We start from the raw sequence: 11,560 nt of genomic DNA, 5'->3' as shown, positions 1-11,560 counted from the left end.
TGTCATGACACTCTACCCAGGGGTACAGCTGGAGGCTCTGTTTCAAAAAAAAAAAAAAAAAAATGAATGTAGTGGCTCCGCACCCATGCATAATGGTTATGGTGTCAGCCACATACGCCAAGGCTGGTGGGTTTGAGCCCAGCCTGGGCCAGCTAAACAACAGTGACAACTGCAATAAAAAATAGCCAGGCATTGTGGCGGGTGCTTGTAGTCCCAGCTACTTGGGAAGCTGAGGCAAAAGAATCACTTTAGCCCAAGAGTTTGAGGTTGCTGTGCTGCTATGGGATTCTACCGAGGACGACATAGGTTCGTGTCTCAAAAATAAACAAATAAATAAAATTAGTGTAGTAAAACAGTATGTGAGAACTCCTCAAAAGGGAGCCAGTCCCAGAGTCTGGCTTTATAAAACTATTTGGTATTTTGAAAGTGTTGATGATTTTCAATTCTAAATGTTTCTTTTAGATTGAATGTCAAAGCTTTCATTAGCAACGTGAAGACAGCTCTTGCTGCAACAAATCCAGTGAGTACCTACCAACATATGCCTATTATTACCATCTTTGTGGTTCTGTTCTGATTTGAAAAGTTCTTTTTATTCTTTCTGGCAGGCTGTGAGGACTTCTGCCATCACCTTACTTGGTGTGATGTATCTATATGTTGGTCCCTCTTTGCGAATGTTTTTTGAGGATGAAAAGCCTGCTCTCCTATCCCAGATAGATGCAGAATTTGAGAAGGTAAAGGTTTTGCAAATGATAGAATCTGTTGGTGGACTTGGGAATCTCATAGTAGTTAAAACTAAGCTCTTAAACCTTGGTAATAAAGAATGTAAAAAAAAATAAAAAATAAAGAATGTATATTTTGGGGGGCTTTCTTTTCTTTTTTTTTTTTTTTTTGAGAGACAGAGTCTCACTTTGTCTTCCTCAGTAGAGTGCCTTAGTGTCACAGCTCACAGCAACCTACAACTCCTAGGCTTAGATGATTCTCTTGCCTCAGCCTCCCAAGTAGCTGAAAGTACAGGCACCCACCACAATACCTGGCTATTTTTTTGTTGCAGTTTGGCCAGGGCCCGGTTCAAACCCACCCACCCTCGGTATATGAGGCCAGCGCCCTACTCAATGAGCCACAGGTGCCGCTGTATATGTTTGGTTTTATGTGCATAAGTATCCCTGAAAGAGTTCACAAAATGTTGACTTTGTCTCTCTATGAAGAAGAGAATTGTGTAGCTATAGTATAATAGGGAAAATTTTCTTCTTTACATCCTTTTCTACCTTTGGAGTTTCAAACATTGTGAATGTATTACCTAGTCAGAAAGTATATTAAGGGTGGTACCTGTGGCTCAGTGAGTAGGGTGCTGGCGCCATATACCGAGGGTGGTGTGTTCGAACCCAGCCCTGGCCAAACTGCAACAAAAATATAGCCGGGTGTTATGGCAGGCTAGTCCCAGCTACTTGGGAGGCTGAGGCAAGAGAATCACCTAAGCCCAAGAGCTGGAGGTTGCTGTGAGCTGTGACGCCACAGTACCCTACCAAAGGTGACAAAGTGAGACTCTATCTCTAAAAAAAAAAAAAAGAAAGAAGAAATTATATTAAATAGAACTTTTATTTTTTAATTTAAAATTAAAATCATGGGACAGATATAATGCCTCACGCCTGTAATCCTAGCATTCTGTGAGGCCAAGTCAAGTGGATTGCTTGAGCTCACAAGTTCCAGACCAGCTTGAGTGAGAGCAAGACCCTGTCTCTAAAAAATAGCCAGGCGTTGTGGCAGGCACCTGTAGTCCTAGCTACTTGGGAGGCTTAGGCAGAAGGATCGCTTGAGCCCAAGTATTTGAGGTTTCTGTGAGCTATCACACCATGGTACTCTTCCAAATATGACAGAGAGAAATTCTATCTCAGATAAATAAATAAATAAATAAAAATAAAAATCATGACTTAATCTTCCTTGAATACATTTTGTGACTCAAATTGCTGAGTGTTGGCAGACTCGTTCTGTGTTGTCTTGAGCAAATGAGTCATATGACTGAAAAGGCAGATTCTAATTAAAAATTTAAAATTTTTTTCAAAAAGTCATATTCTAATAGGTCTTTATAAAAATAACTTCTGCCATGTATTCTCAAAATTTAAAACAGATAGGAATTAAAATATCTGTATGTAAATAAGTACCCTGAAGGAACAAGAAAGTTTGACACAGATACCTTCTCTAATTTGTTTGCTCTCATTTCCTTCATCACTAATTTATTTGTATGTAGATGCAGGGCCAAAGCCCACCTGCTCCAACCAGGGGAATTTCCAAGCATAGCACAAGTGGTATAGATGAAGGAGAAGATGGAGATGAGCCAGATGATGGGAGTAATGATGTTGTTGATCTTTTGCCAAGGACAGAGATCAGGTAAGTTTCAGTCTGTGAAGTGGTTTATTTGATTCATTTTATTGGATTTTTAATAGTGCCTTCTCTTTGAATATAGTGAACTTACATGACATTATTATTCTTTTAGAAGTCTATGTTTAAGGTTCTGTCTTCTGTTTTTCAGTGATAAAATCACTTCAGAGTTGGTATCTAAGATCGGTGACAAGAATTGGAAGATCAGGAAAGAAGGTCTAGATGAAGTGGCAGGTATTATCAATGAAGCAAAATTTATCCAACCGAATATAGGTGAACTTCCAACTGCCTTGAAGGGTCGACTCAATGATTCAAATAAAATCTTGGTATGTAGAGTACATGCCTGTCCCTTTCTCCCTCCTTTACCCCTGATGTAGGCATTTCTTTTTCAATAGAGCCTTCACTAGCACATGAGTGGTCACTGTATTTGCTTTGAACTAGAGATAGGTTCTTTTAATTTTTTTAGTGTACCTTAAGATATGTTGACAGATGGCAGATTTATTAATCAAATTTTACGAATCTCAGAATTTACTTTTTATGGGAATCTAATATTAAATATCTTTGTATAAAACTCTTATATGTAGACTCGGCACCTGTGGCTCAAGTGGCTAAGGCGCCAACCGTGTACACCCAAGGTGGCGGGTTTGAATCCAGCCCGGGCCCACCAAACAACAATGACGGCTGCAACCAAAAAATAGCTGGGTGTTGTGGCAAGCACCTGTGGTCCCAGATACTCGGGAGGCTGAGGCAGGAGACTTGCTTGAGCCCAGGAGTTGGAGGTTGCTGTGATGCCATGGCACTCTAACCAGGGGGACAGCTGGAGACTTCTGTCTCAAAACAAACAAACAAACAAAAAAACTCTTATATGTAAACATGCTTAAATTTCTACTGATAATTGCAAAATTTAGATTTCTTTTATGTCAGAGTTTCCTTAAACTAGGCTTTATCTTAAAGTTGTCAAGTAGTATAATCTCTGATTTAAAGTTCTAATTATCCATGTTTATGAACTGATGATCAAAGGAGAGACTAATATTTGGCCAAGCACAGTGCCTCATGCCTTTAAACCTAGCACTCTGGGAGGCTGAAGAGGGCCTGAGCAAGAGTGAGACCTTGTCTCTACCAAAAGTAGAAAAATTAGTTGTCACAAGCTGATGTCTCTTAAGTAGGCCAGAAATTTCCTACTGTAATGACTGCATAGTAGCAAACTTGAAAAACTTTGAGCACAGCCTGCTTATGACTTGAACATAAAGTGTTGGCTCTTTCTACTCAGGTACAGCAGACTTTGAACATCCTCCAGCAGCTGGCAGTAGCCATGGGCCCAAATATAAAGCAACATGTAAAGAATTTAGGCATACCTGTCATCACAGTCCTTGGAGACAGCAAGGTAAGCCTTGCTGCATTCTGGAATAAACTAGCTGCATTCTTGGGCAAAAGATAATTCTTTTTTTTTTTTTAGAGAACATGTAAAGCCTTTATGAACTTTATAAAGATGAGAACATTAGAAGAAAAATAGTAAATATTTTTATCTTCTAGGCATTACTACAATGTGGCCTGATATAGCACTTACTAGCTTTATGACCCTAAGATAAGTTATCTTATCTTCATCTGGGGCCGGAGCCACATTCCTTGAGCCACAGGCACCGCCCGACAGTCAATTTCTTTATCTGTAAAATTTCTTTGTTTACAGAATTAAATGAGTCTTTACATAAGGTATATTTTATTATGCCTGTCTTATACAGTATGCATTCAAACAATGGTTGCTGCTATGATTATGACATCATTTTATTAGAGTATTGGTATAGTGAATAAATGTAGGTCATGAAGTTATTTTTTGCCTTTTTTCCCCTGTGAACTAGAGCAGGATATTCTGGTATCTTAGTAAGATATTTGTAGTTTCATAGTCCTAAAATTCACTGAAGTGTCATAGAAGGTTGCAAACCTTGTCTTTAGCCTTAGACCGAATATAAGTAAAGAAACTTTTGTGTAATTCATTTAATTTGAGGAATGATGTTATTTTAATATTAATGTAAGTTAATTAAAACATAAATTTTTAATCAAATTGTTGGCAGTTTCATTCTTTACCATTAAGAAATCTTTAACATGTAGAATTCCATTCTTTAGGGAGACAGTCATAGACATAAGAGCCTTCAGAAATTCAGGAAAGAAAATCTAAAAATTTATTCTTCTTACATGACAGTTTATATCTAGATCATTGTTTTCTAATTAACTGAGTACAGGAAATTTACAATTTAGAGTTTTATATTTCTACTTTACTTTGTTTTGGTATAATCATGGAACTAATTTCTGTTTCAGAGAACATGATTCCACATAGGTTCACATGGACCTTAGAGAAGTCTCTGTTTTTCACATGTCCATTCCCTATCTCCAACTATAGTTGATGTTATTTTTGCTATTCTCTTCTCCATTCAGAACAATGTTCGAGCTGCTGCCCTAGCAACTGTAAATGCTTGGGCAGAACAGACTGGCATGAAGGAATGGCTGGAGGGAGAAGATCTTTCTGAAGAGCTCAAAAAGGAAAATCCTTTCTTGAGGCAAGAGGTTAGTATTAAATTAATCAGGTGCTTTGCTCATGTTTTTTACTTCACTTGGGCCTGTCTAATACATATACTACATTCAGGGCAGAGCCTGTGGCTCAAAGGAGTAGGGCGCCAGCCCCATATGCCAGAGGTGATGGGTTCAAACCCAGCCCTGGCCAAAAACAGTAAAAAATAAATAAATATATACACACACACACACACACACACACACATATATATGTATACACACACACACTACAGTCATGGTTAAAACGCTGGTTATGGTTATAGTTCCATTATAAGCAGCTAATAAGATGAAACCAAATTCCTAGAGGTTTGGTATTTATGTGCTTTTCTTTCTTTCTTTTCTTTTTTTTTTTTTTGTACGAAAGATTTTTATTGGTAGGGGGAGGGAGGCTACAGAGCAGCACCAAGGAGGAGAGAAGAGAGGGGAGAGAGATAAGGAGAGAGTGGGGAAAAGAAGAGAGATAGAGAAGAGAAGAGTGAGGGGGAAGACAGGAGAGAGAGAGAAGGAAGGCAGAAGGAGGCGAGAGAGAGAGAGCTCTTTTTTTTTTTAAGATACAGAGTCTTTATCACCCTTGGTAGAGTGCTGTGGCATCACAGCTCACAACAACCTCCAATTCCTGGGCTTAGGCAACTCTCTTGCCTCAGCCACCCAAGTAGCTGGGACTACAAGCACCCGCCACAATGCCTGGCATTTTTTTTACTGTTGCAGTTTGGCTGGGGACAGGTTCAAAGCTGCCACCCTCAGTATATGGGGCCATTGCCCTACTCACTGAGCCATAGGCACTGCCCATGTGCTTTTTTTTTTTTTCCCTTCACCTGATTTTTTTTTTTTTTTTGAGGAGGAGACGGAGTCTCAGGCTGTCCCCTGGGTAGGGTGCTGTGGCTTTATAGCTCACAGCAACCTCCAGCTCTTGGGCTCAAACGATCCTTTTGCTTCAATTTTTCTATTTTTAGTAGAGACCCAGTCTCGCTTTTGCTCAGGGTTGTCTCAAACTGCTGAGCTCAAGCAGTCCTTCTGCTTTAGCCTTCCAGAGTGCTGGGATTATAGGCATGAGCCACCGTACCCAACCCTTTTACCCTTTTACTTGACTTTTTAATAAATCTTTTTAAAGGACTAGTATTTTTGTGGAATTTTCTCTTAAACACTTAAATAGTAAAAGCTTTAATCAGAAAATTAAGAAGAGTTTTAACATTTGAAAATTTGTCAGGATAATTTATCATACTCACAAGATAAAGGAAAAAATCATATGATCATGTCAATTGATGCAAATATAGCATTTAATGAAATCCAAAACCCATTCATGAATAAGAATTCTTAGCAAGGGTGAACAGGTGCCCAGCTGTTGCTCTGCAGCTATCTGTGACATTTGAAGCCGGCAGGTCCCCAGAGACCCCACCAGGGTACCTATGCGTACCTTGGGGTTGGTTATAGTTCCATTATAAGACAACTCCAACTTGGATTGGACATCTTTGGAGATCTGAGGAAGATAGACAAGTATCAACTCTATTAGCAGGTGTTAAACTTTGCCATGATCATGTCTTCTGCACTCATGATATAGAAAGGCCTGATTGTGCTCACTGGCAGTGAGATCCCACCCAAGGTGGTGCTGAGTGGCAGTATGGAGCTGGCCCTTCACATGGGAGACCTTCTGTTCCTCACACATTTCTGGGAAAACCCCATTAGAGCTGGTGAAGTTGTTTTTTAGTTGAAGGACAAGACATTTCAATGGTTCACAGACTAATCAAAGTTTATGAAAATGATAATGGAGAAATCAAATTTCTGACCAAATGAGATAATAATAAAGTTATTGATAGAGTTTTATATAAAGAAGGTCAGAACTGGCTCAAAAAGATGTAATGGGAAGAGCAAGAAAAATTTCCACTGAAAATACAAATATGACTATGATTTAATTAAAAAAAATTAAACACAATAAAGAAAATACAAATATGGATTATTTTAGGGGTCTGGAGGAAAACTGTCAACCTAACATAGAAAATAGAAGTCCTGGCCAGGCACCATGGCTCACACCTGTAATCTTAGCACTCTGGGAGGCTGAGGCAGACAGATCTCTTGAGTTCACAGGTTCAAGACCAGCCTGAGCAAGAGCAAGACCCTGTCTCTAAAAAATTGCCAGGCATTGTAGTGGGCTTCTGTAGTCCCAGCTACTTGGGAGACTGAGGCAAGAGAATTGCTTGAGGGCAGCAACTGTGGCTCAGTGAGTAGGGTGCCGTCCCCAAGAGAATTGCTTAAGCTAAGAGTTAGAGGTTGCTGTGAGTTGTCGTTGTTGTTTAGCTGGCCCAGGCTGGGTTCGAACCTGCCAACCTGGGTGGATGTGGCTGGCGCCATAACCACTGTGCTACAGGTGCCGAGCCTAGCTAAATATTTCTTAAAAGGTAAAAAAGAAGATAAGTGAAGATTTTTCACCTTTAAAATGTATTAAGAACTATTAAAGCTTGATAATGTAATGCCCAAAATGGTCCAAAGAACTATGGATATCTATTAAAAGATGATTGTCATCATTACCCATATTCCTTAAGTATAGCACAGTTCTTCAGCAATAGATGTTCTGATTTCATATTGGAAAGTTACAGTGTAGGAGCTAACTCAGTGTTTGGAACAAATGAAATTATTAATCCTGAGACCATAAATAATACCATTTTCACTTGAAATTTATAACTATTCTTCCTTTCTTTTGGCAGCTTCTGGGCTGGCTGGCTGAGAAACTACCCACTCTTCGTTCCACCCCTACAGACCTTATCCTTTGTGTTCCTCATCTCTACTCCTGCCTAGAAGATCGAAATGGCGATGTACGCAAGAAAGCCCAAGATGCTTTGCCATTCTTCATGATGCACTTAGGATATGAAAAAATGGCCAAGGCTACTGGGAAACTGAAGGTACTGCTTATTGTTGGCTGCTGCTGCTTCTGCTATGAAAGCCATTAGAAAAATATTGAATTCATATAAGCAAAATATTATATGACCTCTTATATGTCTTGAGAGGAAAATAAAATATTTAGCAGTATAGAACTACAAATCTGCTGACTTCATGGGTGAAAACTGTGCCCTTCTAGAATGATAGCTACTTTAGCATGACATCACAATCTGTGTTACTTCTCTTATACTCTGTGCTGCCTCCCTGCCTTCATTGGTCTTTCAAAAGTAGAACCTCACAATCTATTAGTAAGCTTGGTATGAGTGTATCATTGATGTGACCTCTAATTTTCTATGTTATATTGTCTCTCTAGCCAACTTCTAAAGATCAGGTATTGGCCATGCTAGAGAAAGCCAAAGCTAACATGCCAGCCAAGCCTGCTGCACCCACTAGAGCAACTTCTAAACCAGTGGGAGGGTCTGCTCCAGCCAAATTTCAGCCTGCATCAGGTAATCTATCTTGAGAGAATTGAAGGTGAAGGAAATAACTGTAGGGAACTTTAAAAAGACATCTAGCCCTCCTTTTTTTTTTTCAATTTTTGGCCGGGTCCGGGTTTGAACTTGCCACCTCTGGTATATGGGGCCAGTACCCTACTCCTTTGAACCATAGGCACTGCCCTCTAGCCCTCTATTTTTAAAAATCACATATTCTCATAACCTAGATTTCAAGCTCCTCTCCCCCTTTCTTTCCTTATCCTCCCTTTATAAAAATTTGTCAAATATCTCTTTTATGCCAGGAACTGTGCTAAGGTACAAAAATAATTAAATTTTTTTTTTTTTTTTGGAGACAGAGCCTCAAGCTATCCCCCTGGGTAGAGTGCTATGGCATCACAGCTCACAGCAACCTCCAACTCCTGGGCTCAAGTGAGTCTCCTGCCTCAGCCTCCCAAGTAGCTGGGACCACAGGCGCCCATCACAACGCCCAGCTATTTTTATTTTGGTTGCATCCGTTATTGTTGTTTTTGGCGGGCCTGGGCTGGATTCAAACCTGCCACCTTAGGTGTATGTGGCTGGCACCTTAGCCACTAGAGCCACAGGCGCCGAGCCTAATTTATTTTCTAATTCTAAAAAGGAGTTCTGGGGCCAAGCATAGTGGCTCATGCCTATAATCCTAGCCCTCTGAGAGGCCTAGGTGGGCAGATTTCTTGAGTTCATGAGTTCAAGACTAGCCTGAGCAAGAGTGAGAGACCCTGTCTGTAAAAATAACCAGGCATTATGGCAGGTGCTTGTCCCAGCTACTCAGGAGGCTGAGGCAAGAGGATAGCTTGAGCCCAAGAGTTGGAGGTTGCTGTGAGCTGTGACACCATGGCACTCTACCAAGGGCAGCATAATAAGACTCTTGTCTCCAAAAAAAAAAAGTTTTGGAGTAACACAGTGAAATGCTCATTTCTTTTTTTTTTTTTTTTTGAGACAGAGTCTCACTATGTCATCCTCAGTAGAGTGCTGTGACATCACAGCTCACAGCAACCTCCAACTCTTGGGCTTAAGCGATTCTTTTGCCTCAGCCTCCCAAGTAGCTGGGAGTACAGGCACCCTCCAGAACATGGAGCTATATTTTGGTTGCAGTTGTCATTGTTGTTTGACAGGCCTGGGCCAGATTCGAACCTGCCAGCTCCAGTGTATGTCACTGAGCTACAGGCACCAAGCCAAAACACTCCTTTTTGAAGTATTTATCTTAGTTTTAGGATTTCCACTACGACCTTCTACTCTTGGGGATTATAGTTAGAAGAGGAATTGGGAGCATTTGTCTTAATCCACCTTATTAACAAATGAAGAAACCCAAAGTGCTTAAGTGACTTGAGCAGTTGAGTGACTCAGATCAGCTCCTAAATCAGCACAGAATTTTACTTAGTCATATATAAGTTCTTGGGTGGCGCCTGTGGCTCAAAGGAGTAAGACAGCCACCCCATATGCTAGAGATGGCAGGTTTAAACCCAGCCCTGGCCAAAAAAAAAAAAAAATCTATGTTTTAAAAAATAAAAACAAAAAACAAAGAATTTTTTAGGGCAGCACCTGTGGCTTAAGGAGTAGGGCACCTGCCCCATATGCTGAGGGTGGTGGGTTCAAATCCAGCCCCCACCAAAATAAACACTGGGCAGTTTGCTACTCCATTCTGATGTTTACTAACTTACTTAAGGGAAAATTCTTACTTTCTTTATCCTGATTAAAATTCCATAGCATATGACCTGTGATCACTTCATTTCTAGACTTATTACTTAAACAAAATGATATTCTTAGGGCTAGGCACAGTGGCTCATGCCTATAATCCTAGCACTCTTGGAGATGGGTGGATAGTTTCAGTTCATGAGTTTAAGACCAGCCTGAGCAAAAGTGAGACCTCCATCTCTACTAAAAACAAAAAAACTGAGGCAAGAGGATTGCTTGAGCCCAAATTAGAGGTTGCTGTGAGCTATGATGCCATGGCACTCTACCCAGGGCGATAGCTTGAGACTGTCTCAAAAAAAAAAAAAAGATATTCTATTTAGTGGGATAAAAATTGTTGATACTATAAAGTTAGAAATTTAATATGTATAAAACTCTTGGTATCAAAGTATATATGATTTTTGGGGGACCAGGCATGGTAGCTTATGCTTGTAATGACAGCATTTCCCGGCCAAGGCAGGAAGATTGCTTAAGACCAGGAGTTTGAGTTCAACCTGGGCAACATAGTGAGACCTCATCTCTGCAAAAAGTCTTTAAACATTAGTTAAACATGGTGGTATGTGCTTGTAGTACTAGTTACTTGGGAGACTGATGAAGGAAGATCACATGAGCACAGGAGTTTGAGGCAGTAGTGAGCTGTGATCATGCCTCTGTATTCCATCCTGAATAACAGCATAATACCCTGTCTAAAAAATAAAACAAAAAATCCTTTTATTGGCCTATTGCTATGTGGTAGATAATTTGTTATAGGTAGGAGTGTCATCTTTGGTTTTTTTTGTTTGTTTATTTTTTGAGACAGAGTCTCACTATGTTGCCCTTGGTAGAGTGCCATGACAACCTCCAACTATTGGGCTTAAGCTATTCTCTTGCCTCAGCCTCCCAAGTAGCTGAAACTACAGGCGCGTGCCACAACGCCTGGCTATTTTTTGTTGCAATTGTCATTGTTTAGCTGACTCAGGCCGGTTTTAAACCTATCACCCTTGGTGTATGTGGCTGGCACCGTAACCACTGTGCTATGGGCACCAAGCTTTTATTTTTTTTCTTTTTTTTTTTTGAGACAGTCTTACTATGTTGCCCTCGGTACAGTGCTATGCCATCACTCGCAGTAACCTCTAACTCTTGGGCTTAAGCAGTTCTCTTGCCTTAGCCTCCCAAGTAGTTGAGACTACAGGCGCCTGCCACAACACCCAGCTATTTTTCTGTTGTTGTAATTGTTCTTTAGCAGGCCCTGACTGGGTTCGAACCTGCCAGCCCCAGGTATATGTCACTGGCACCCTAACTATTGAGCTACCAGCCCTAAGCCAGAGTGTCATCTTTGATATTCACTATCAATCTTTCCAAAAGATTTTTTTTTTAACTGCTTCTTAAAAAATAGTTTTAAAACTGCACTTTAAATGTTGGTAAAGAGATGTAGACTTTTGTCCCAGCTTTGTAGCTTACTCCTCGAATCCTAGCACTGTGGGAGGCCCAAGCACTAGCATCCTTTGAGCTCAGGAGTTTGAGACCAGCCTGAGCAAGAAGGTGAC

The 11,560-nt window shown here is 40.3% G+C and overlaps 1 protein-coding gene across 1 annotated transcript in view; it reads left to right on the top strand.

Annotated features, from left to right (window-relative positions):
* Positions 1 to 11,560, top strand: part of CKAP5 (cytoskeleton associated protein 5) — a 144,593-nt gene that overhangs the window by 100,532 nt on the left and 32,501 nt on the right. Inside the window, exons 19-26 of the mRNA XM_023510089.1 lie at positions 463 to 520; positions 606 to 731; positions 2,246 to 2,385; positions 2,528 to 2,702; positions 3,647 to 3,760; positions 4,807 to 4,935; positions 7,641 to 7,835; positions 8,186 to 8,321. Of these exons, the coding sequence (XP_023365857.1) occupies positions 463 to 520; positions 606 to 731; positions 2,246 to 2,385; positions 2,528 to 2,702; positions 3,647 to 3,760; positions 4,807 to 4,935; positions 7,641 to 7,835; positions 8,186 to 8,321 (1,073 nt within the window). The remainder of the gene's footprint in view (positions 1 to 462; positions 521 to 605; positions 732 to 2,245; positions 2,386 to 2,527; positions 2,703 to 3,646; positions 3,761 to 4,806; positions 4,936 to 7,640; positions 7,836 to 8,185; positions 8,322 to 11,560) is intronic.

The sequence above is a fragment of the Otolemur garnettii genome, unplaced genomic scaffold (assembly GCF_000181295.1).
Source record: "Otolemur garnettii isolate 467f Iridium unplaced genomic scaffold, OtoGar3 scaffold00001, whole genome shotgun sequence".
In the NCBI taxonomy this organism is placed as follows: Eukaryota; Metazoa; Chordata; class Mammalia; order Primates; family Galagidae; genus Otolemur; species Otolemur garnettii.
Note: the sequence above shows the minus strand (reverse complement) of the source record. Positions and strands in the feature narration are given on the sequence as shown.